Source organism: Colossoma macropomum, unplaced genomic scaffold, assembly GCF_904425465.1.
Source record: "Colossoma macropomum unplaced genomic scaffold, Colossoma_macropomum, whole genome shotgun sequence".
Classification (NCBI taxonomy): domain Eukaryota; kingdom Metazoa; phylum Chordata; class Actinopteri; order Characiformes; family Serrasalmidae; genus Colossoma; species Colossoma macropomum.
Genome location: NW_023494805.1, coordinates 12,836,747 through 12,864,062, shown reverse-complemented (window position 1 = coordinate 12,864,062; position 27,316 = coordinate 12,836,747). Strand labels below are relative to the sequence as shown.

The window sequence follows — 27,316 nt, the reverse complement described above, 5'->3', positions numbered from 1 at the left end:
ACTGCGTTTATATTGGGCCATTTCATGTAGTTCTTAAAATATTTGACCTGAGATGTTCCATGTTCGCTTATTCTAATGAAATGTGTGATCAGCAGTGCTGGTTTTTCAGCTCATAATGCCTTCAGCATTCCTACACTCACACATGGCTGACTGGGTATACACACATGCACGTGTGCATGCGCGCACACACACAGAGCTGAAATAATTGGGTCTCTGGCTGTATGGTATGATATGTCTGTCCTCTGTCTGGAACACTGTTTGCCAATAGGAGATGTCGCTGACACATTCATATTTTACATCATGCCTATGCTCTGTGAGGAACCATTTTTGGTTCACCCTTTGTTGCTTTTATGCCTGTACACAGTATTAAGCTGCAGTGATATGACTGTCAATTTTATACCAAGTCCTGAAAGATGACCTGTTTTCAGCTAGTTGTCCAAGATTACTTAATTGGATATGGTGACCACCCTTCATTCATTTAATTTCCAGTCAAAACAGCCATTAACAACAAATTATTCTTTTCTTTTAAGCACTGGGGGGGGAAAAGGCAGAAAACATTTCACAGAAAAAGATAAAAACTAGATAAAAGCATCAAATAAATATAATATGGTCACCCTTTATTACAGCTCTCATTCTTTTCTGGGAGACTTGCTTTTGTTTTTTCAGAGAAATCTGCAGAAATTGTTCCACCCTTCCAAAGTTCAGTTTTAGAAGTTGGTATTTCTGCTTCAGTCCAAATAAGCACATTTACAAATTTAGACCCATCAGTCCATAAACCCTAAACTCAGATGTCCAGTTTCGGTATTCTAGTGCAATTTTCCTGCTTTTTGTTTGTTTCCATTTCTCATTAACAGCTTCTTGACAGCTCAGAGCGCTGAGTTGTCTTCTCACAGTGGAAGGATGGACAGAAACAGCTGTGGACTTTTTCAGATCTGAAGCAAGAGTGGAGCTTGATTTTTCTCCTCTTTTTCAAATAGGAAAGCTTGTGTTTACCTAATGGTGACTGTTTTGGTGGTCTACCAGGTCTTGTATGGCTGTTAGGGGTCCCGTTTTCTCTATCTTTTAATTATTTTTTTGATCTTCAGTTTTGCAGACTCCTGTTTATTTTCTACATGTTTCCTTTGACTTTAGCCTGTGTTATGCAAGTCATTTCAGATACACAAAGTTGCAAGGCAGTTAAGGTGTGTTTGGGTAGCTGGTTGTGTGTATGTTAATGTCTCTTTTAAAGGGGAACATGATGTCAGTGACAGCTTTTAAGAACAGTCTTTGTTGTGAGGACACAGCTGTAACTTGCTGGGTTTGAGATTGGAAGGACAGAAAAGGTAAAGTGAAGTAAAGAGTGGACAAATTAAATTCTGATAGATTTGATAAACTTAGCCTTGGAGGCTTATGTAATTTTCTGTTAAATAGATTTGTTTCAACACTGCCTTTTTTACAGTAAAATTGAATTTTATGTAGCCCATTGTCTCAACTAAGTCATCTCAGTACCAGTTTTTTTTTATTAATTCATAATTTTTTATTATTTATTTTTTATTTTTACTATACTCATTTCTGCATGTCAAATTAATTTGTACCCTTACACACTTTGTAAACAAATTTCAGCTTGAGTGGAGAAATTCATTGTTTTGTGAGTATCTGCTGGTATGTGCACAATTAAAAGCTTACCTTGCACTTTCCTGCTGAGACAGTCTGATTGCTACAGTCACTAAGCCGCTAACCTTAGAAGGACAAAAGCTGTGCTGTTGCTGATCCTACAGACAGGTTTCTGTATTAGGGGTAAGTGAAGAGTTCCTCAGTAACCTCACATCGTTCAGCCCCAGCCTTTGGCCCCGTCAGCAGCCAGGCCTCAAATCGAACATCTGCAGGAACGGGCCAGTAATTGTTTTACGACTGGGCAGAAATGGTACCTATTTGTATAGGTGGTGCACAAAGGGCTGAGGCCATGAGACTGCAGGCTGCCTCCTCCACTGCTATGAAAAAAGCGGAAAAGGGAGGGATGGAGGAAGAGAGGGAGGGAAAGAGGGAATGAAAGGGAAGGTGGGGGTGACTTGTGAGCAGCAGTCCAAAACAGGAACTCAGCCATAAATGCTTACTCTCCCCCTGTTTGGAGTCTGGAGGGGGGGCTGGAGGAAGTGGTTTATTGAACCACGGTTTATAAAAGCTGTCTGTTGGCAAAGTCTTTTAGTCTCTCGCCCTGGTTTGTGTGCCTTATGCCACTTGTCTGCCCCTTTTGTCTACTATATCTGAGAACAAAAACACGTTTTAATGTTCTATGATTGTAGCAGTCATTGTGGCCTTTCTTTTACTTGAAGACATGACTAATGTTTCTTTTCTACTTGGTTACTAGTTTTCTCCTAACTGAGGTCCTGTTTTTCTCCTGATAATCATGGTGGCAATGCTTGTCTAGGATCACTGCAATATAATGTGGTAGAACCTATTTACTTATTTATTTATTTAAATCTGTATTCATGAACTTCTCTAAGCTAACACAGAACATTACTTTTTCCCATCATTATAATAATTTCACAATGTGGTATGAAAAGTGATTCAAAAAAAATCTGTTGTCATGTATTACATATATTTCTATATTTTGTGTGTGTGTGAAAAATCAGTTGTCTGTTTCAATAATAATAAGAAGAATAAAATAAAATGTTGTATTTTGGTATAGGTTTAACAGAACCATTCAAATATAGTGTTAGTGCACTGGATCACATGATTTGCATCATAAAATTGCAACACAGATGTGCCAAAATCGAAATAATAAACTGGCCGATTTTTATGTTTGGGGGAAAAAATCAGATTATTCTGGTCTTGGCCGATTCCGGTCATGCATCCCTACTCTTACCCAAGGAGACTAGTCCTGCCCCCCAGGCATCATTACAGCAGTGAGTGTAATGAGAAGTTTTTTTTCCTAAAATTGCCAAAATGCAGCACAAATCCTCTGTGTTCCTTAACATGAGACACAACCTAGCCTTTGTTTAACACGTTTCTGTAAAACTTTTTTCCCTTGATAGTAGCAAACCACAGGTCGCCACAGTGTAGTGTGTAGAAAATCCATGTCAAATCTTGTTTTCCAAAACCTGAAGATACTGCTAGAGTCATCATTAATCAGTAGTGTCCTGACCTCACAATGAACGTAGATAAGTAGTTTTTGATTTTAGGCAGAGGGGACTGCACCCCTCACTCTGTAAGTGAGCCAAAGGACCTTTTTGATTTAATTTAACCTTTTTTTTGGATCTGTTTTTGTCTCATGCTGTTAGCCATCCAAATCACGATGAAATGGTATTTTTGTGGGAAATCTCCAGCTGATGCATCAACAGGGCTTTTGTGGTCTTTCGCCATTGCATATACATATCCTTCATCTGTCTCCAAAGGCAGTGGGCATGCAGCGCTCGTTTTGAGAAGCCAAAAAGAATAATTTTTTTAAATAGATTTTGCATTTGAGGGAACTAGAGGGGTTTCATTTGTAGATGTGGTTTTGGCGAGTGTGTGAAGTGAAATCTGAGCCTCTGCTCTCGCGGTGGGGGAATCCTGCCGTGGCCATTGTCTGCTTGGCTGGCAGCAAGAAGCTGTTTAAATTGTCATAAATTCCACACACTCTAAGCTCAGTGTGAAATGTCAGTCTTGGGTAGTAAAAGAAATGCTCAGAATTGATTTTTCTCATTCTTTTTTGGCAAATAAATGGCAGCACCGCTTTGTACATGGTCACTTCTCAAAGACTCCCTTGTTTTTGCCTTTTAAGATTTATATATGATTAGTTCAGATATTTCTGGCACTCTCACTTCAATGCCAGGGACAGTACAGACAGAAAAGTGAATACCTTTTGTGACTTAACCTGGACTGTGCATAGCTTACAGTCTTAGTCCTTGAAGTTATTGGACTTGCTACTGTTTTGCTTTATGTGGCTCATCAGAGCCCATTTTAATAAGATGGCCATTGAACCCGTGGGAGATGGCCAAATCGATATGAGGAGATTGTGTTGCATCTGTAAGCAGGGCTCTAGTGGGTAAGAGATTGGGAAAGTGGCTTTTCATCGCTATAGTAGTCCTTAAAGGTCTACTCACTAGTTACAAACCTTGATTCAACAGTCATATTTATCCATTCCAGACATTCATTTTATCCACCAAGGACTTTTTCCTTCTAGATATAGTGATATGGTTTTTGAACAGTAACTCCAGACCACATTGTGATGTGGTATTGACTTATACTGTTACTATACTATACTGAAAAGTATGTGTTAAGGTCAGCGTAAGAGCAATTTAGTGACAGTATAGTCATCATAGAGTAGAGTAAAAACTCACAAAAGGCCTCGTGTTAGTGATTTTACCACAAGTGAGGTGATTGTAATTCATTTTGAGTCCCCAACAACACACTGTACCTGTGGTAAAGTCATTGTGATGCATGGCCTCAAGTGGTTTATTGCTTTTATCAAACAACAACATGTGATAAAATATGTAAATGTTCTATGAATAGTTTTATTTATTAATTGTTAATCACAATAATTATTTCTGCAAATGAGATCACTTGTTTACAGTCGGCTATTGCAGAGGTTATCCATATTAACCATGGGCAGCTGAACAAGATTGTTTTGTTTTTACATGGCCTTAAAACTTTCACTCTCCTGTCATTGTATATTGCAGTTTTGTTTTTTGTTTTTTTTTCCCCATTTTTTTGTATTCATAGATCTGTGCCTGCCATTCAGATCATAACGTAGCCGTGTTTTATGTAGAAACTTGTAGTTGTTTACTGTGATAAACATGCTAATTTATATAGGGCTGGGCAAATCGAGCATATTGTGGACATCAGTATTTAAAGAACACTGACCAACTGCATGATTTATCAGAAGAAGAACACTAGTCCAGTTTAACTCAATTTAGTGCGTTGCAGGTTGTGAAATGTTAATGTTTTGTTTTTGTGACATTTCAAGGTTGTTAGATGTTTATGTGGCATTCCTTATGTTGTATGTTGCTATACCATGAATCATTCAGTTAATGGTTTAATTTAAAGTATTCAATTTAAGGGTATAAATTCAGCCTCTTGGTTTATACCAAGAGTTCTTACCATGCCTAGTGGTCAAATATTATTCGATCAGCGCGGTGTATTCATTTATTTATTTTTTTAAATAGCTTCACACAGTAATGCCAAAATCATTGTGATTTGTACAGAGCACTTTTATGCACTGCCAGTCAATTTGTAGCACCCGAACCATCTGTTTTGCAGTCTGAAACATGTAGAACCTGTACAGTGTCCACTTTGCCCTATTGGATTTACTTGTGTTCTACACATTTGTAGAGTACAAAAGTAAATGCCTTTGTCCCCTCACTAATATTTCTGTGAATTTGTGGAAATCATTCATTCTACATGCTACCAAAAGTGACTTCAAATGTGAAAGAGAACAGTAATAATTCAAATACTTGAGCTGGCACACTCTTCCTCCTGAATGAAGAGCACTTGGATAGAGGTTGTGATGGTGTGTGAATGATGCATACTTTCATTTTATTTTGTTGAGGGTTTAGAGCAGGCTTTGTCTTTATGCATGAGACTTGTGGGTACTGTGAAGCAACAATGGTGGTCCAGCTTGTTCCATTTTAAGAAACTGGCTTTGTACGGTTGCTAGCCCAATAATTGCTTAATAGTGTAACTTCCTCAGTTAATGGTACGTTTATGTTCATTGGTGATCATTTTGAATAATTTACTCTTTACAAGATTAAGACCTTTGGAAAAAAAAGTTGGCTGTAACTACACTGTACTGTACTTGCTGAAAAAGCTGTACTTTTTCAGCAAGTTAATCAGATCCAACTTTTTAAAATTGTGAACTTTTACTATTTTAAGCTTCAAATTTAAAATCGGAAACTTTCACCATTGTTATGTGTTTTGATAACCAAAGCACTGGATCCTGAAGGTGACATTGAGAGCAAGCAGCACTTTAAGACCACCCCAGCTCCCTAGACTGATGACTGGTCGATGACAGCACCGCAGGCTGGCTAAAATACAGTCTAGCTTTCTGAAACTAAGCCCCCCACAAGCCACAGAGCTTTGTGCAAGAAGCTGAAAACAATACTGCACAGGAAATTAAATCATAGGAACCGCTCAGAGTTAAAGCAGTTTCAATGGCTGCCATTAATGGCATTTTAATGAGAGGCATCGTGAAATCTTATCCAGGGACTGATCACCTTAGTATGGTGCCAATTAAAGGATGTGAGTGCGCTACTTTGGTTCTTGTAAATCTTTCCCAGTTGATGCCCATAGGGCGTCTGGAATGGGTGCATGTATGCTGTGCTACATCCCAGCCCCTAATGGTCAATTACTGGGCTTTGGACCTTGATTTCAAGGTCTGCTTTGAGTTGCAAAGCAAAAGAGGAATGGGAATGCCTTAGGAGATTCAGTCCAGGGCAGAGTTGTGTTCAGCTCGCACGGCTTCCACTGGCTTCAGCAAATTTAAGAGATGTGTAAGAATGAAGAGGAAAACACAGATGTCGCTATTGATTGTATTAACAACAAAGCAGCATTTAGTAATTATTTGGATGATTGAAGTTATTAATGATGTGTAATCAAAATTTTTTAAAGGCCATAAACAAAAAAGGGCTTATACTGGGCAATTACAAACCATGCAGAAAATCCCAAACTCTAAAATACTTTTGTTGGAAACTATGAAACCATTTAAAAACAAATTTTCCATATAATATAATAAGTGCCAGATTGCCAACTGATCATTACTAGTTCTTAGAGAAGGTCAGTTTTAATTAATGACATTTTTAAAATTGAGTTCAATCGAGTAATCAGGGCAGCCGTTTAAAGAATTAATTATTAAAAAACAGTAAATTGAAGAAGAGAATACGTTGTATATGTACATAGGCAGTATTCTGGAGTTAAAAGTTCTACAAGCCTTGCATCATTCGAGAAAGCAAGATTTGAGGTTATGTTTGAAAGGCTTGAAAAAGAGCACATCGTTCCTGTTCCCTGAACTGATAGAGTTACAAAATCCTCATTCCCTCCTTGGGATGCAGAACTACTGAGATCGGGGGTCGGCAGAGTTCTGTATGTGTGCTTTTCCACGTGTCCGTACAGATTTAGTTTCATTTATGTTTCTTTGGCTTTATGGAGCATTGACTGTAGCCAGGTTCATGCTGGGAAGATAACTAAACTGTTTGAATAGTTTAGAATACCTGTGTTAAGTTAGCTAATGTGATATATTTCATTAAGAGTTTAGGGATCAGATGGAGTAATGGAGTAAAATTTCAAATTAGTGGTTTGCTCAGTTGCTCATTGTTATTTCTTTTTTGTGTCTCACTGTGATATTATTCATGTCAGATTTTATTCAGTACCTTTTGGGAATAGATAGAATAGATTCTGTGTTATTCTGGGTTGGATCCAAATACAATTCTGTATGTCAGGTCGAGTTTCAGGCTCAAGTACAGTTCTCAATTATATATACAGCGTATATATATATATATATATATATATATATATATATATATATATATATATATATATATATATATATATATAATATATATGTGTATATATATGTGTATATATATATATATATATATATGTATATATATATAATATGTATATATATATTCGTGGCCTTGAACTTGTATCAAGATTTTATCTTGGTCCCATTACCTATAGATTTTTGCTTGCCTTTGACATGGACAGTGCAGTCTTCTCCTTGCCAAACTTGGTGGTCTTGATTGGCATGGGTGGGCTGACTTGCCACTTGCTTGTTTTCTCATTACCCACTCCAGACAAGTTGCCATGGCTCCCTGCCTAGTCCCTCAGCCCTACTCTGGAGGACAAATGGTACAGTGATAAGGCTCCCCAGCTTGACTGAGGGGATTCAGCAGCTGTAATTACAAGCATAGCCCCTTTCGACAGCACCCAACGTATCTCTACTGCGCAGGACACACCTCACTGGAGCTCGGCGGCTTGTACTGTTTGTATAGCCGCACCGAGGAGAGGCCCCTCACACACCGCTGTATGTCACCATCCACAAAGTTCAGACTTCACCCCTAAATCTGGACATTTTCCCTGACCTGCAGTGCCTTGGCACGGCCAATGTAGATTTGAAAACATGCCATGAAGTGAGCAGCGCTCCTGGGCTGCCTTTTTAGCATTTGTGAAAGCACAGCTGGGAAGTGACAGTCTAAAGAGTTCCACCATGGGGATGGAGATGCTTAGCAACAAATGTAATTGCGCTGGTTTAGGCTGGTGGCGTCATGTACGTGCACCGTGATATGGGTTTGGAGTGCTCATTTGCACCAGCAGTATCACTGGCTTGCATGTTTCTTGATACTTTGCACACCAAACACGATTTTTCACTTCAAACATTGTTTTATTTGCCCTCTGATTTGTAAACTTTTACAAGCGACTTTAACTCTGTTGACCAGTCGTCTCTAGCATTGGCATGCAGACAACCAAGATGACAGCAACTGTTTGACCAACGTCAAAATAATAATTAGTTTGGTTTCTGCTTCATCATGTGTGGTGTTTGCATCTCCAAAAGCAGCTCAAACGGAGTTACAGGCATCCAACCTGTGTGTGAAAGCACTTGATTTTATGAGGGCGTTAAAACTCTCTGGAATCTTTTCACTTTTCAAAAATGAAAAGTAGCCTGTTAGTCCCATTTGGAAAATAAATACATGTGAAATATATTTGTCAAATACGTCTAATGTAGTTTAGACTGAAACGATGCATTTCAAATGCATCTGGTGTTCTCAGTCATCTCGGTCTTGATCCCTCCAGCAGGGTATTTCACAAAGCAGGATTTCTCCGTTTAGCCAGATAATTTAGGCCAAAATCAAGCTTGTCCAATAGAGAAAAAGCTAACAGACACTCTTGTTGGACAGTCCTCATCTTTGGTCTTTAGTGATCTGGCTAACTGAGAATTCCTACTTTTTTACATACCCCCTGGTCTTGATCTCGACTCGAATTCGATTGCTACAAAGTCTTGATCTTGATTCAGACTTGATGTGTCCAGGTCTTGGTCTATAGCCAAATTTTAAAAATATCATTAATTAAAACTGACCTTCTCTAAGAACTAGTAATGATCAGTTGGCAATCTGGCACTTATTATTATATTATATGGAAAATTTGTTTTTAAATGGTTTCATAGTTTCCAACAAAAGTATTTTAGAGTTTGGTTTAATCACATGAGATCTGTGTAATTTTGACGCGAAAAATCATGTACAAATAATTTGTTTCCATGTTGTTTACTCACATCATGTTTGATGTGTACATAGTTTGGCATGGAATACTTACAAGCCGTGCCCAGCAAAGTTTCCTTGGGACATTTAGCTAACTGCATTCAATGCAGCAAAAGTATTCCAGTCAGATGGCATGGGTATTCCCAAATTGGCACTTCATCACTTCCACAACTTTTGTGATGCCTAATCATCCATCATTTTTAAAAACACTCCATTCAATCAACATAATAGGGACAATAATCTATGATAATTTTTCTTGAAGACTGCCTAGTCCTGATTTAACAGCACCACAGGTGGAATAACAAACCGTTACCATGTGGCATGGAACAATACGACCGTAGTAATGGTTCAATCCTACAGGGAGTCCCCCTGTCCGGCATATTTTCATGCTTTTACACCACTGCTTTTCTTGCTTTAACACAACTGTTGACATGAGCATGTTAGAGCTAGAAAATTCTACAGCACAGGGCACTCCAAGACTGGGATTGGGAACCACTGCCATAAGAGGCTTATCTCACACCCAAAGGAAACCCTCTCCCTAATGAGAAAGCTCCTCAGCTGCCATGGTTCCCACACACAAGGTGTCAGTTTACACCTCTATGTGCAGACTTAGTGCTCCCATATGCCAGGTTCTGTGGTGTTACCTCCGATAAGCCTCTCCTTCCCCGCCTGTTGCTTTACGTTTTAACCCTAATAGTTAGAAAAAAAAAAATGCTCAAGACGAGTGGGCCTTTTGAAGATTGCTGCTTAACAACTCCTGTCTCTTCCACTGTGACAAACTGGAGCAAATTCCTATCCAAACAAACTGTTGTACGTGACAGGAAGCCACTTCTCCAGGCCTTTGATTAGCTGCCTCTCTGGAGCTACATTAGCCCTGAAAGACCATTTCTCACTGGCCTGTGTGTAAATGCCTTGTAGCTTTTCTTAAAGCACAGTGCTTGATGTGTGATGCTCTTTGTAGTTGAGCGTGACCGTTGTGGTGTGACTATCTGACTAAGAATAATGGACACAGAAAGAAGTTTGTTTGAAGAAGCAGAATAAAAAGCTAGGTGTCTGGATTTTGACTGGTTGAAAGTCTTCCATGACAAATGGACCAACGAAGGGACTGGGAGACCCCCTTTGACTTCCGATGGTTGGGACAAATTTTGAGGGGAAAAAAACATCACTCTGTGCCTCCTGGAGGTATATGATGTCTCTGACTGTCATTACAAGTGTCAGCCTGACAAATGTGTTTGTCAGATGTTAGAAAACAGTGGGCTCCTGAGTGGTGCAACTCAATTTTCATGTGTACTATGTTATATGAATGGTCAGTTTCTGTTGATAAGTCCCATGTGGGTGTGGGTCGGGGTTGGAATTGGGGTGGAGGGGTTGTTTGGCTTTTCTTTAAATGGAAAATAATGAATAAAATTAATCACAAGAAAACATTGGGCTCATGAGTGGTGCAACCGTCTAAGCATTGGCGCTTCCATCAGGAGATTGCAAGTTCGATCTCCGATGATGCCAGGAGTCCAAGAGAGCCCAACTGGCCTCGCTCTCTTTGAGTGGATAGGATGCCCTTAATCACGAAAATAGGCAGCACAGGCATCTGTTAGCTGTCGTGACAGAACTGATGGTTAGTGTTCTCCTCCAAGCGCGTTCAGCTGTCTAATTATGTTGCGTTAGTGGCAGTTTGAAAAGATGTGGCTGGCTTCACATACTTTGGAGCCTTTGGAGGAATATTGAATATTGATCCAATATATTAATTGGATATGACTAAATTAGGGAGACAATTGAACCTGCCCCCCCTCCAACCCTCCAAAAAAAGGAAAGCAACAGCAGCTCTACTCACTGTAAAAATACTAGAAGGTAAAATACTTTAATATATCTGTTAAGAACTTGAATAAACATTTATCTTTACAAGCTTCACATGTCTTTGGTAAATAAATTGTGATTTGAATCAATGTTAGCTTAGTACTTCCATACTATTTGAACCCCATAGGATGCCACTATCAGAAATTAGCTGTGGTGTAGTGTTGGTTCTAAATATGGAGTATATTTAATTTTTCTCGTTGTTATTTTAACTTTGTATAATATCTACTGAAAATACCTACCTACTTTTTTTTTTTTACTTTATTTTCCAAATACTAATAACTCTGTTTAACAGTGTCTTTTTTTAATATTGAACATTTACCAGCACCCAAAATCTTTTTTCCCCCCACTCTCTTACACAGGAAAATGCGCCTAAATATTCTAAAGTGCCTGTATTAGAATTAGTGCCTTCCTGTGGAGCGTATAATGAGACTGGGTCTTCCACTTAAGCCATGGCAAGGCAGCACTGTCACCATTACTGCTGGGTGCAGAGATGGGAGCCTTCCCAGTGTTTGGCAGTCATCATTATAGTGCTCAAACCTGGGACCAATTATTGACTAGCTTTTTCATTTCACAAATGGTTTGTTATTTCAGGCCAGCCCAGCTCGACAGAAAATAAATGGGAAGAGTTGATGAGGGCCAAGCTGAGACTCCTGCATGTGCTAGCCATGCTCCACCACCTCCTTTCTAATGAATGACTGACCACCCTAGCCATTCAGGTCTTGTGGATCTTGCAGCAAAGTGACATGGTGGTGTCTCCCAGAGTTGGCTGTTTTAGTGGCCGAGATCCCTATCCCTTGTGTCTCAGCCCCATCTCTCGCATGGTTACTGCTAACTTGGAGAGCACAGGGGATTTTTTCTTACAGGAACAGCGGTCCATGGAGCATAGTGACCTATTGACGTTAGCAGGTGATTAGCTAGAGGTAGAGCCTTCATTCCTCTTAGCACCTAATCAGCATGTTCCATATCGCTGTTTAACCTCATATAGAACTTCAAATCTAACTCACTTTGTGCTGATGGTAATCCCATTGGCTCATTACTCCTATGAGAATGCTTACCTAATTTAGAAAAATGTGCTAAACTAGCATCAGTGATTTGGGCTTTTGTTGCATTTGCAGTGTATTTTAATTTGTATAGTAAATTGGAGTTGGGCGGTGTGATGATATAACCTGCTCATCATCAGAGATGGCATATCTGTATCGATGGGTGTCTGTATTGGGCTGATATTGGCAGAAAATACTGGGTCTGATATCGGAGGGGGGGAAAAAAGAAGGAATCAGATCCAGTCTTGTAATCCCATTATGTGACTTGATGTAAGCTGTGTAGTTCTTCCTGTGGGGTAGCGCAGTGTTTGACAAGTTTAAGCATAATAGTCTGCTTTTAGGTGATCTTAAGTGAAATGCTTCAATTAAAAACTGCTCATTTTAAAGCTTAGTAGTTTCAAAGGAAAAAATACCAGATCATTATTGGTATCTGTCAATACTCAAGGTTTTAATATCGGTATCAGAAAAGAAAAGGTGGTATTGTGGCATCTCTAGTTATCCTTATGAATCACATGCAGTATGTTTGTTTAAGGGATGCTCAGTCTGAATCGGCCGAGCTCCGAATCAGCGGATTTTTACTTCAGACATAATCAGCCAATTTATTATTTTGATTTTGGTTGAACTGTGTTGCGATTTTATGATGTAATTTTTGTGAGGCAAAAAAGTGCACTTGTCTTATATTCCAATGCCACTGCTACACCTATGCTAAGGCCAGGGACGCACTTAGCTGACTGTTGGCCTCCCCCAAGCTGACCAACACCGCCGGGCCATTGGTGAGTGATGGTGGCAGTGGCTGATCATCACCTTGTAGTCAGTGCTGCCTGTATGGCAACGTTGGCTGTAGCCAGTCCTCATCAAAGCTTGCCAATTCAGCTTGTCAAATTGGCATCAGCAGTCATTTTAGCGCTAAGAATAAGCATTTTTGACTGTTTTCTGTTTAAATGTCTGACTATGTAAACAGGTAATATGTGATTATCGCATTGCAAATGGGAAAGAAATGTAATAAACACAAACACATGAAAGCTCTGAGGGGGCTCTGATGACACTAACAAAGCATGAGATACTCACTTGTTTCATGGACATTTTTACTTTTTGTCACGTAATTATAAACATGTGACTACACAATTTATTTCACTAATTAATGTTCAAATGTTCACTTTTAAGCAGTCTCTTTTACCCACTCAGCGCTTCTCACGGTGGTTTACTTTCATGCACCAGGGTTAGCTTGAACACAGACATTTGAATCATATAACACATTCAAACATTATGACAGTTTTACAGTTTTAGGCTCCTGCCAACTCCTTCTATAGGGAGTTCCTTTTTTCTTTGCATGCATTACAATTGTCAGCTGTAGTCTTTGCAGTGTGTTTTGATGCAGATTTTCACAGGAGATGAGAGGTCAGTGAGTTGACAGAAGGTAATCGTCAGTTGAACATGGTTGGCACTAGTTTTTAAATGCCATCTTGGTGGGTTACAGGCCTAAAATGTATGTGCATAATTATGCATGACTTACTGTGCCAAATAACCAGTCAGCTCTTTTTGTACAGCACTTTTTAAAATGCCATTTTGGCCTATTTAAAGGGCAAGAAATGTTATTTGAATTGTGTTTCTGGCTAATAGGATGTGCTAGTGCTGGTATGCCTTCATGTGTTCATTTAGCCCACATGCTGTGAGCCCAAAAAAAATCAGCCATCGACCAATTTGGCTGTAAAAAGAAATTGGAACTGGTCATACAAATTCATGATCGGTGAAGTCCCTCACTTTTCTGAGCAAAACTGACCGCAACTGCATATCCTGTTGTAATGAAATACAACAGGGCTTCTGAGTGATGTGGCTGTTTAAAGGTTTGCTCTATTATTAGATCACAAGTTTGACCAATGATACACAATTGGTCCAGTTTAATTAGATGTCATGAACAGTATATAAAATGCTGGATAAAAAACATTTGTACACTGTACACTGTTTTTGAAACCCTTTGTGAGTTTGCAGTGCTGTTATGCTGGTGCATTGTTTTTCCACCTCATCAAAGCTGATGTGTTTGTGCTGTATTGCCCATTCTCAGTTCAAAACTCTCTTTTCGTTTTCACAAATAGTTGCTTTGGTTCTCATTGTAAAAAGGAGTTATGGCATGCATGTAAGAGGTTTTGGCCCTGGTTGACTTGAAAGCAGGTGGTCTGCCCTACTGAGGGATTATTTACACTGCCTGTGCTACTGACATATATCTCTCTGTGGAGTCTTTGCTTCAACTGCAAGATGGTAATCTGAGTGTGGAGGGAGCTCTGCATTCTCTCCTCACGGACCAGCGCTACTACGAAGGAAATGTAATCTGAATCAACTTTTAAAACGTTTATGTTAACCGTTCTTCTCAGAGGCCTGAAACGCTGATAGAATCTACTAGATTAACAGTTGAGTCGTGCAGTGGTCTTAATGTCGACTGGATTTTTTTTTCTTCTTCATTTGCACTTTTTTCATTTATTTCACTTGTCTTTTTTCCCCTGACTTGTTCTGCAGTTTGGCTCAGTATCTTCCGGCCTTGCCTCATTACGACCTAGTTTTGGAGAGAGGGCAAATGCATTCTGACTGGCATTGTTCTGTGATTGGCATCCTGGCTCGAAGTGTATGTGTGTGTGAGAGAAGGGGGGACTCTTTTTGGCTCTTTCCAATGTAGAAAAACTCTAAGCTCTCTCGCTCGCTTGCTCTCTCTCTCTTTCTCTCTCTCCCTCACTCGCTTGCTCTCTCTCTCTCTCTTGCTTGGTGTGGTTGTTGGCAGAGTTCCTGTTACAGGTCAATGAGTGTATTGTGCACTTTGCTCGTCCAAGCACCCCCTTCCAAATGTAAAGTGACCTTTTCAACTTGCAGGACTTCCACAGCCACAGTAACGAGCTGCCAGCTTCCCAGTGTAGACATGTGATTCTCTTCTGGTTAGGACTGATTTCGTCCTAGATCAGAGTGTCATTTTCAGTCAGTTTCCGTCAGACTGACTTAGCAATACGTGATGTTTCCTGAAAAAAAGAAAGGAAAGAAATGCTGTTACTTAAGTTTTGGTTGAATGATTAAAAAAAAGTCATTGTTTCACGTGTTTCTATTTCTAACTTCATGTACAGTCATATGCAGATGTTTAGGCACCCCTATTCAAATTACAATTTTGTTGAAAATAAATAAACATCCTCTACAGAGAACACACTTCTCTACATTTTAGTGCACAGTTGCTGTTTATTTGCTGGATTTAACATACTGGGGAAGGAAAAAAAAATAAAATGTGGCCTGTGAAAAAGTTATGGCATCGTTTTGTTTTTTATACTTTATTTTTCCCTCCATATTTTAAACTCTGCAAAATAAATAGAAATTGTGCATTAAAATTTGCAGAAAAGGTCATATTTAAGTTTATTCCATGTAAAGGATGTTGTGTTATTTTCACTTAGAAAATCAATAGAACATGTCGTTCGACCAGGGTATGTTCAAATGTTTGCATACAACTGTATGTCACTTTGGCTTTGCTGTCTTCCCCATAACCTTCCAAGTTAGGAAATTTTGTTATTTATTTATTTTATTTTTGTTACGTTTGGTTCCCCATCTGAACGATTGTTCAAGAGACTGTATTTCTCTGCCATGTAAAACACTTGCTCACAATGTGATAACTGTTTTAGGTTATTTATTTAAATACATTTTTCTTTTTAAAAGAAGCCCATTGTGGCAGTGTTAATATACAGCATAAATTCACCACAGTGAATGGGCCCGATTTAGCAGTTCATAATTGAACCTGACCCAGTCATGCAATTAATCTCAACCCACAATATTTGTGCAGCGGGTAGTGGGTTGGGGTGCCGTGACCTCGGGATCAGGGTCACGTGCTGTCTAGCCAGCAGACCTGTCATTCAGCCTTTAGAGAGAGAGAGACGTGGTTGCCATGTAACCTGAGAACTCAAGTTGCTGTGGAACTGCTAGGCAAGTTGCTTTGAGATAAGCACTGAGAGGAGTCTGAGGAGTTAACTGCTTATCTACATGGTTATGTTTTTTTCTTCATGTTACTTGTCTGATTTTTTTTCAACTATTAGCAGGTTAAAGGTGTCCAATAGCAAATGTCTGAGTTTGTGCTGCTAGCCTGTTGTCATATGCAGGAAGTGAGATTATTATTGCTTTATGCTGAGGAATAGTTGTAATTAGTGCTGGGTGTTTTGTTGTCTATACAAGGATGTGGTGATATTGACAATGGTATGTTGCTGTTTTTTAGCTTTAGTGGTATTTCTAGTGGTATACCTGATTGATAATGAGTTATTTCCATGATGTAAGGCCCATGAAGAAGTATTGTGCAACACACACGTAGCCATTTTATATATTGTCCAAACTCACCAGTGTTTCTGAGTTTTTATTTTTTATTTTGATAATGGTAAAATAGTGGTATCAGACAAAAAGTGTTTTCTTTGAGTTCTGTTTTACCTTAAATGTTCTGCATGCACCTCTCCACCTTGAATGGATTTTAAGTACAATTTTAGGTAAAAAAGAAAACGTGAATTCAAAACTAGTGTAAAACAGCATCTCAGGCATTGGGCAGTGCATTCGTTATTATTTTATATAATACATTTGTAATGTAATGCACCACTGTGTATGTGTATGTAATGCACCACTGTGAACTGCTCTGGTTTGGTGACTTTCTCTAGATTGGTGCAATTTTACATCAAACCACTCAGAATGACTGTTTTATATTTTAAACAAAGGAGTGAAATTTCCCTTTAAAGTATTCAGTTTAGGTTGAGGATGTCTGCAAAAGCTCACTGTGGCTTGTTATTGTTCAGTTAAGTCAGTTTTCATTTTTAAAAACTCATTTAAAGTAATGATGATAATTGATAGTGACAGCCCTGAGCCTTTTCAGAAAGCTACTCTATGAGCTGTTCCAACACAAGGATTAAAATTTGTGTTGGACTACATGGAATTTTCAGCAGGTGAGATGTACCAGTGCTGTTGGAGAGGAGGAAATTATCAGCAGCTCTGTGCTCGTAATACTGCTTAATAAGAAATCTCTAAATTTGTGCTGTATTTTATTGGCAAAACTACACTTGGAGGACAATTAGAGTGATAGTAATTTGTCTCCAGGTGTCCTCGACTCTGTATGCAGACACGGTGGGTGGTGACTAATTGCTGGTACTGTTGGAAGGCCCTGTGGGACAGCAGAGGATCAAGACAAACAAGTGTCCCCTGAGTATTTCATCCCAAATGCATAATTGCGACTAGGCCTGCTGCTTTGGGGTGTGCGAGTGTTATGCGTGCTCATGTACCTGTGTGGGTGATGAAAGCAGAGTGCTTAGACTGTGAGTGACGACAGATGTAGAATCCCTAGAATTTTTGTTTCGTTTTTAAAAACTACATTTGAGTGAATAATTGCAAATTAATCAGGTCCAAAATGAAAAATAATGCATTCCACCCACCTTTAGTGAAAAGCAGCATGACCATTTCAGTTTTAAATTGCCACCCACTAGAGTCTCTGAGAAAGCTCAGAACACGTCTCAGTTTATTAACCATATTTAGAGGCAAATTGCATATTCATTTTTTTTAACCTTATTATGAACACTGTGCCAAACTTGTTAAGAAATGATCTATTTATTTGTCATACATATAGTGTATTTTAGTATTTGATTGACAGGCCATTCGCAGTGCTCTTTGGCAGTGAATGAGAGTTGGACAGTTTGGCGTATACAGAGTGGTACTAAAAATATTTTCCGTGGTTGTTTCCCTGTTGAAACTTTGATTTTAGTTGAAGATGACTGTTTAATTATGTTCTGCAAAACTAACCATTTAGACATTTGTTTCTTATTATTTTATCCCTTTTGGGCACTGAAATCTCTATTTCCCGTCTGAAGAAAAGAATCCTCAGTGCGTGTGTGTTTGTTGCAGTTGAGTGCTGCTGTTTTGTGTTACAGATATGTGTTCTTTCTCATTTCCATCTCTCTCAGTATCTGGGGATGTTTTCCCCTCAAGTCACGCCGAGACTCGATGTCATCTCGTGCTATCAGGAGACTAGTGCTTTGTTCATGCCTAATTTGACACACACGCTAGACTCATGTAATGTTGCTAAGTAATGAGTGGCTGATTGCCTGATTGCAAGTGTATAAATATCTGCTGTCTCTTCAGCTCTTCTCACAGGAACTGTTCTGAGATTAGATCAGAGTCTGTACTGTGCAAGACTTACACTGTTTTACATCATCATCTTACACACTGTTCTTTCGTTCTTTCTTTCTTTCCTTTTCATTCCTTTTCTTTCCTCTTTTTTCCTTCCTTCTTTCCTTCCTTCCTTTTTTTTCACTTCATTTTCTTTTTTTGGTTCTTTTTTCACTTTGTCTTTTCTTTTTAACCATTTTGTTTTTCTTTTTTTCTCATGCCTTTTCTTTTTTTGTTTCTTTTTGATTTCTTTCTCTTGCCTTTCTTTCTTCTCTCTCATGCCTTTCGTGCTTTTGCTCGCTGCTTTTTCTCACTTCTTTGTTTTTCCTTTTTTTCCTTTTTACTGGTTTGTTTTGTATTATTTTTTAATTTTTTACTTTTTCTTCTCATTTCTTTCTTTCTTTGTTTCTTTTTTTTCTTTCTTTCTTTCTTTCTTTCTTTCTTTCTTTCTTTCTCATGCCTTTTTCCCTGTTTATTTGTTTCTTTTCCTCATTTCTTTTTTTATGACTTCTCTTTTTCTTGTCTTCCTTCCTTCTTTCTTTCTTTCTTTCTTTTTCTTTTTCTTTTCTGCCTTACTTTTCTTTCTTCCTTCTTTCTTTCTGCCTTTTTTTAATAACAACTTTGTCAAAGTCTCTTATGTTTTGACCTTTATACCGAGATAAAATATCTTGAGAAGGTTGCCAGGTCAAGTGAAAAAGCTTCAAATATTTTTTTTTCTTATTCTAACAGTGTGCAAAGATCCACCGTATAAAGTGGAGGAGTCTGGATACGCTGGCTTTATCCTGCCTATTGAAGTTTACTTCAGAAATAAGGTACTTCAGGGGCTCTTTTTTCTCATTTCTATTGTTCTCCTTTGGCCTTTTTAAGACTTCAACACTTGCAAATTCAGACTCCCCTGGTGTCGTATGAATGCAGTAAATTTGAGTGCCTTCTGTTCTTTTTACCAGGAAGAACCGAAGAAAGTGCGCTTTGACTACGATCTGTTCCTGCATTTGGAGGGTCATCCACCTGTCAATCACCTGCGCTGCGAGAAGCTCACCTTCAACAACCCGACGGAGGAGTTCCGCAAGAAGCTTCTGAAGGCTGGAGGGGTACTGTACACAAGGGTGAAGGCCAGAGAGCGCAGCACGCTTTCCTGGACAAAGGGTGGCTTAATGGGCACTGTCACTTACATGAAATCCTGTGGGGTGCTGAATGAACCTGTCTGGTGAACGTATGGAGATGAGGACAAAGGTTCTAGAGTACATCTGTTGACCTGTTGGTTATTCTTTAGCTTGAAAGCCAAGAAGCTCATAATAAGTCTACACTGAGCAAAGTGAGCAAAGTAAATGAGCCTCAAACATTTGCCTCTGTGTTTTTGTTTACTACAGGGGGCAATAGCAGTGATTTTTATTTTATTTTTTTATTAAGAGGAAAAACTGCTTAGGTCTGGAATTAGGAGTTTCTGCTATGAACCCGCTGACAGTTTTTCAAATCCAGACATATTTCTGCAAAACAAGTGTCTCTACACCAATTCATTTTAGAGAAGACTGCTAAGCAAGGGTGGGAACTGGGAAATATGATTTATTACTGCTGCTGAGATATTACACAGTACATTTTTCTGAATGAGTATTGGCAGTACCCCTAGAGCACTGAACAACTACATTTATCATAAAAAAAAACAGATGTAGACCAATTATAGAGCCTGTAAACAACCAGTGTGTAGTAAGTGCATAGTAACAACTAACCAGTTGGACACAGAGATGGGTTGAGTAGTCTAAACCCACACTCAAGTAAAAGTTTTAATACTTGGGTAAAATAATAACTGAAGTAAAAGTATTTCTCCAAAACACAACTTGAGTAGAGGTACAAAAGTATTAGATCAAAAAACTGCTTAAGTACTGAGTAACCTATAATAACAGTGGAACCTCTTAGTAAATCCAGCATCTGTCAGCACAGGAACTGAAGTTTATTAGACTTTGTTCTTTGTCTTTTTGGATTCTTTTGGGCTGAAATAAAATGCTAAAACTCCAAAGTCAGAGTTGTGTCCAATCTCAAAGCAGTGCAGATGTTGTCTCCAGTAAAACATAATGAAATTAAACACAAAAAAGGAATTGGTAACTAAATAGAAATGGCTAAAATGTAACAGTGAAAGGTACAGTCCGTTGCTCACCATATACTTGAGTGGAAGTAAAAGTATTATGATTTGAAAACACTCAGTACAAATCCATCAGAATTTTACTAAAGTACATGTACTTGGGTAAATGTAACAAGTTACTACCCACCCCTGGTTGGACGTTATCCCATTGGCATCATCTAATTTTATTTGTTTTTCACCAGCTGTGTTTTTTCCTTCTTTTGCTCCTTCTTAAGTAGTTTATGCAATTAATCTAAAGATAGCTTTTCATAACCTTCATAACCTGCTTTGCTGGTGCATTTTGTCTGTTTTATTTTGTTCACATCTATTGCGAATATCATGGTAAACTATCATGACATTACGTTTGTTGCCATATGTTCCACTTTTACTACTAAGACAGGTTATTTAAACAGAGATATGAATTTATAGGTAATTTATATATTTTTTAAATGTGTTTCACTGATACAGGCATCAGACCTAGTCACAGAAATTAAAACAATAAAAACATTAATCAGAGCTCCGGATGAGGGCTCAGTTCTTATCTCGCTGTACTTCCATGTCAACGAAGTGTTTATGCGGGTGACACGGCCCATTTGCTCAATCAGGGAGAGCTGAACATACACACAGGTGAGAGTGCAGTGCCGCTTCCTCGGGCTGTTTGCCCTTGTATGACTCCAGAGTAAAAGCCAATGTCAGCTAGCAGCCCCTAATGGAATTATGCTTCTCATCAGCCAAGATGAGGAGCTGTGCTGGATGAACTAAAGTGGGCTAGTTGTAACGTGAAGCATCTATCACTACAGGAAAGCCCAGCCCGTCCTTGGGTCCATGCCAGAGGACTCCACACAGTCTTTTTTGGGAATTAAAAGGCTGCCATTTATGTTTTGTTTGTCTTGGTCCCACTTTGAAACTTCAGCTCATGAAATAGTATTAGACCGGATCCAGCATGAATCATTCTGTAAGAAGTTCGCATCTAAGGAAATGAAGTGTCTGGCAAGGTCATTGCTGTAGTTTTAGCTTGCCCGCTCCTAGGGTTTGTTCCAGGAATTCGACCATTTTATGGCTGTGGCTATGACATCATACCCCCAATACTGGCTGCTTTACAGATGGGGCGTGGTCCAAATCGACACCAGTGATTGGCAGCGGGGCAGTTGCACTGGAAGTTGTTTAATTAAGAAAGAGGTGGTGTAATGTCAATTTAGCTTGGCAGAGACTGAGAGGGCTTCTCCAATTTACCAGATTGTTTCAGCCGCTGGAAGACATTGTCATTAAATCATATAAATCAGCACACAGACTTTTGCCAGTAGATGGTATCTAATCTTTCACGTTTTCTCCTTGACAGCAACGAGATCCTCACAAAAGGAGCTCAGAGGATTCTAAAGTAAGAATCAGTGTTTTTATCAATGTAATCAATGAAAATGTTGATTAATGTCCATCCACTAACCTCAAAATCTGACAAAGTTGATATTAGACAGTTTGGAGAATTGAAGAATCTATGTTTAAAATGCTTTAATAATTATTTATTTCTCCGTTATCTCACAGAGTAATGTTTTCTTACCTAATTTTCGCAAAGGTTCATTCTAGTGATTTACTGAAATAAAAATTCTTGGCCAGAAGTGAAATTCAGAACACGCTGGGCCAAAAACCAGAATATTATAAAAGTGTGTAGGCTATAGTATGTGCCTATGATATGTAAGATGCTTAACAACAGAGAAAGATTACATATCCAAGACAGTTTATTTTGTTCTTTTTTGTTTTTTTTTGTTTTGTTTTGTTTTTTTTTTGTTTTTTTTTTAAACTTTGCCCTTTTGCACTGTTTTGCAGCCACAGATAGCTTTGGCGTACTAGTGGGAACATTCCTTTGTGTTTCTGTGCTGTCAACTAGACCTCTCTTGATACTCAACATGAACAGTAATATGAATTGCTTGTCTAATATACCTAGAAACTAAATGGTTCCACACTACCATTTTCATCTGTTGCATCTCAGAATATTTGAACATGTCTGTGCTGACGGTGCAGAAGAGCAAAGCAGGCAAACAGCAGTTCTGATCACTATTTCTTATTTTCATGACTATTAAAATGATTTATTTGTTTTTGATAGTTGGTGGTAAGCTTGTTTAATCTTTGTTGTTGTTGGGTCAGAAATGTCCTTTTTTTCCCCTCTTATAACCAAAAATTGCCATTTTTGACCATTTTCAGCCAGAATATTTCAGTGCAGATGACTCATTTAATCACTTGATTTTAGTTAAACAGGAGGTCCACTAATTTTTCAACATTACTACATAATTCAGTGGTTAAGATGTAACCAGTCATTCACAGAGATTTAATATGAAATGCTTAATGAGTCAGAATTGTTCACGGTGGTGATGATAAGAACCAGACCTCTGACGTGTTAAATGCCTCTGAAAGCTACCACACGGAAAGGTACTGCATGAAATGGTTATAAATGCACTGCTTTATGCCTGAGACATTGTTTTATGAGTTTTGAGAGAAGCTTCTACTAAGCTTCTAAGGGTCTTCTGAGGTAAAACAAAAAATGCTTAGTTTTTTCAGATTTACTACTGTTTTAACATTTATCACCATTACAAATTAAAAACGCAGACACATGTGGGTTCACTGGTGATTTTGGACGGTAAATAAAATAGCTACATAGACACTGTGACCCCTGGGTTCCTATCACCACCACTGTAAAGAAACCAGAGTTTCTCTACGAGTCATTTCACATCAAAACACTCTGAATGACTGTGTTTACTTTTCAACCACTGAATTATTGCACTATTAATTATTCACTTATTTTTCTACATATATATTTATTTATCTTTCAGGTAATGGTCATGCAGGAGGGCTCCACGTCTCTGTTCGGTCAGCACCTGAAGCTGCCCACTTTACCCAGCAGCTCCCTGACACTGACCTTCTCTGATGGCAAAAAGAACAAGTCCTTCCCAGGGTCAAAGGTCAGTACAGATTTCCAGGTTTAGAACCGCAGGGTCTGCAGCCTAAACTAACCGGAGCATGACTCGTCCACCCCCCCTCGGCCGCCACCAAACCAATTCCCAGCTCTTCAAAGAGTTCTTCTTAATCCTGCATATTTGGCAAGTTCAAAGATGTTTAGGGTATTTAACTCTGCGGATTTGTGAGACGTTAAACTTTGGCTTAAGCCGAGTATTTCTTGGCTGCTGAGAAAGCACATGCTTACATTCCGATGACGTAAACTGAGCAACAGGGTGTCCCGTTACACGAGGGGTTTTGAATGAACTGTGAAATACTTATCGAGACACGAGACGTTTTCAGTTTTTTTTTTTCTCTGTCTGTCTGAAAGACCCATTTAAGCAACAGAAAAAGTCCCCTTTTATATGAAACCCCACTGCAGTGTTGGGGGGAGAAGTTATTACTGTTTCCAGCAGCGTTGCACAGGGAGCCTCAGAAGTTAAAACCTTTTTCTCTGCACCGATTAAACCACATTAGCCATTACGCTAGTAAATCGCGCATGACTGTAAACCTCCATGTTTCTTCGATTAGGTTTTATTTTTAGTCTCCGGTGCCATATTGCTTACTGTGAGCCAGTACGTCTGCACGCATAGAGAGGTTACAAGAGTCTCGTAGTGCACATGGAAATGGTTCCCAATCTAAACAGGGCCTTGCATGTGATGGATTACTGACGGATCAAGGGTCACTAGCAGTCAGCATGCTGCACAGCTACACTAGCCTGCTTAGCAAACAGTAAAACAGTCCACTGTTGTCTTTTGCGCTGTGCTTAATGTGATGCTGCGGCGTAAAGATTTTTGCCGGTTTGAGTCATTGAGTAGTGTAATGTTGTAATAAGGTAAGCTAAGTCTGAGACCTCAACTGGATTATTGTATTCATTTGTCTTAATCATTTACGTCAGTCACCACTGTTGTGAAGCATGTTTCTGTTGTCCTAACAAAACCATAGATCTGTAAAATGATAACTCTACCGGAGAAGACAAAAGCATAAATGAGTTTAAAGTAATATGTTATGGGCTCTGTAATGTATTTAGAGTAATTTTGGACCTACAAAGCGGCAAATGTAGACTCCAGTGGCATTCTGTTCGTAGAATGACCAGGAGTACTGCAAATCTTTGATGCCTTTGATTTATTCTTTCTTTGGTTTCTGACTTCTTACCTTTTGAATTTTTGACTCTATATTTAAGAAACAGCTACAGCTTGAAGTTTCACAACTTTTTAAATTTCAGTTTCAAATTCTATTTCCTAAATACACTTAGTTTTTCACTAGACTTTTGATGCTACACGCAGGGGTGGGTATGGTGACGTGGTTACGGCGTTACTTTACTTTGGCTCCCAGTAGTTCACAGCTGTTTTGTGCACTTCAGTCTTGTAAAACGTTTAGAGATATACACTTGCAGCTTTTTGGCAAAGTATAGCTGTTTTCTTTGGCTATCCATGAAGAAGCCTCTTTGTGCTCAGGGGTCCCAGGGTCAATAGCAGATAGGCAAAATAAAAAGCTTTAGACGCAGTTTGGGCAGATCATAACACCTCCTCTGTCTAGACTGCCTAATGGCTTTACTACGTCAGTAAAATATTGACAGGGGCTACCAGGCCTGACCTTGGGACAGGACAGCCCAGTCATTAGAGGAGGAAGTGCTTTCGTCCCTCAGAGCCCATGCTACCCATCAGACAACTCTGTGCCTTTCAACCCCCCCCTCCCCCAGAAAAACGGAGCGTGCCTTCTTTCAGGAAAGTCCAAAAACTGGACAGTGTGCGCATTCAGATTTCAACAAGGAGCAAACATTTGTGCTCATTTATAGCAGTTGGCTTGCCACACTGCTATAAATGAGCACTTGTTCATTATTAATTAAGCACTTATTCATTGTTATGATTGCTCCTTGCTGATGGTATTTGAAGTACATCATGGACTTTTATCCCATCCTAAAGAATAATTCAGACCATAGGCAGAAGCCAATTTAATAAACTTCATATCCAAAAATATTGCTGTTTGCTCTGTATTGTGTTTAAATAAATTCCCTTCACTCCATGTTCTCAGTACTTAGCAAATGCAACATAATCCAAGTGCATAGATTTCAGTTTGAAGCTCAGCCTGTGAAGTTTATATCGCATCTAATGTGTGTCTGATGTTCTTTGTCTGCAGGACGGATCCAAAAGCAGCAATGCCCTCACCATCACCACCACCAACAGCATCAGTAGCAGCTCCCTCAAGCTCCACAAACCGTCCAAGGAGCACAAGGACAAGCCTTCCAAAGACTCGAAAGAGTCTAAAAGTGCCTTCAGAGACTTCAGCAGGGACTCGGGCAAAGTCTCCAAAGACTCCTCAAAGAAACCCAAAGAGAACCAGCCGCTGCGGGATGAGCAGCCCATCCCTAAGATGGGTTTCAAAGAGCCCAAAGCCATGTCTAAGGAGCACCGAGCCACTGAGGTTAGCTTCTCGAGCTTGGGCCAAAGTAAACGGAGGCCCACGTTGGACGATGAGGGCCAGGTAACCAAAAAACGGAAAGGTAGTTTTTCAGAGCCATCGCAGAAGCTGCAGGCCTCGTCCAGCTTGCTCCAACACTCAGATAAAAAGGTTTTAAAGGACAAATCGCAAGGCAGACATGCTAAGTTGCGGGATAACGAGCTGTCTGAGAGAAGAAAAGCGCCCACGTTGCCTCCTTTTCAGGATGTGGTGGACCCAAATGACTCGGACATGGACGACAACATTTCTACCAAATCAGATGTAAGTCCTGCTTATGCTTGTGCTTTTTCTATGGCCTAACCACTTGCGATTATGTGAGTGCCGTTCCTGTATATTACCTCTTGTTGTCAAGCGACACCTTTCATGAGTCTTGTGCATCGCTTGCAGTGAATGGTGCATTTGGGATTTGTAAAGACTTATTCTAGAATGTCTTAGAATAATTAGATACATGGTGTCCTGTGTTTTAGTCAAGCTTCAGCTGGCTGTGTGTGAAATGCAGTACAACAGCTCTGCAGTCTCAGGGATGCCCATTTTGCAGAGTGTTCCCTCAGAGCATTGTGAAGTCCTTTATCCTTCAAGCAGAGAGGTTAGGAAAGGCAAAGGGAGAATTCCAGTAAGGCAGGACTGGTCTGAGAAGAGGGCTAATAAACTTGGTGGGAGGTCAGGAGCTGAGGCCCCATTTTTCTAGGTGGGGGTGCAGGAAATAAACATAGCCTGTAGCCAGGCATTTTAGCCTTCCAGGACAGCAGTGGAAAAGGTTGGGATTTGGGCAGCCACTTTAAAATACAATCTCCACAAAACAAAAGGCTGACTCAGTACCTAAATGGCACAAGATTATTGGAGATGTGTAGTAGTTGTAATCTAGATAGGGTCACTACATTTCTAAAATACAGATGAAACTGGTCCTTACAGTTGAGGTGGATGCCAGATAAGGTTCCACACTGTGACTCTTGGGCTGACTTTTGTTAATGTATCTCCTGAGGAGAACTGAGGAGAAAAGAATTGATTTTTTTCCCTGTTTGTGTGCACACACAGTACACCATCATCAATTAATCAATACCCACTATAAGGCTGATTGGGTTTTTTGAGTAGTAAGTGACCACAGGATTTGTACCAGCAGATTAACAGTCTGTTTATCTGACGTCATTCTACCACCATAAATTTCTGATGGACTATGTGGTTCCTGTAAAAGGTTTCTCTGGTCTTTAATCAGTAAATGATTATTGTATTGTACATGTACAAGTTTTCAACAACCTTCCAAAGCATAACATTACCCTGTCTCAGCATAAGGCTGCTTTCAACTAAAGGGAATCAGCTAGGTGTAGTGGTCCACTGGAGCTGCCAGACAACTGTCGTATCCTCTCACTTTGGTTAAGAAAGAGTCTCACTAAGGGAGGTCTGGTTTATTATCTTAAAAGCAAGTGGCGAGATGAGATATATGGCTTTATGGCACCTAAGGAGAATGGAGAAAGGATGCAATGAATATCTTAAGTTTCTTTAAT

The 27,316-nt window shown here is 39.3% G+C and overlaps 1 protein-coding gene across 3 annotated transcripts in view; it reads left to right on the top strand.

Moving 5' to 3' along the window:
- mllt3 (MLLT3 super elongation complex subunit) overlaps positions 1-27,316 on the top strand; it is a 66,157-nt gene that overhangs the window by 20,714 nt on the left and 18,127 nt on the right. For all 3 annotated transcript variants that reach the window (XM_036596104.1, XM_036596103.1, XM_036596102.1), the window contains exons 3-7: positions 18,983-19,065; positions 19,201-19,344; positions 21,709-21,747; positions 23,192-23,320; positions 25,494-26,075. In XM_036596104.1, the coding sequence (XP_036451997.1) occupies positions 18,983-19,065; positions 19,201-19,344; positions 21,709-21,747; positions 23,192-23,320; positions 25,494-26,075 (977 nt within the window). The remainder of the gene's footprint in view (positions 1-18,982; positions 19,066-19,200; positions 19,345-21,708; positions 21,748-23,191; positions 23,321-25,493; positions 26,076-27,316) is intronic.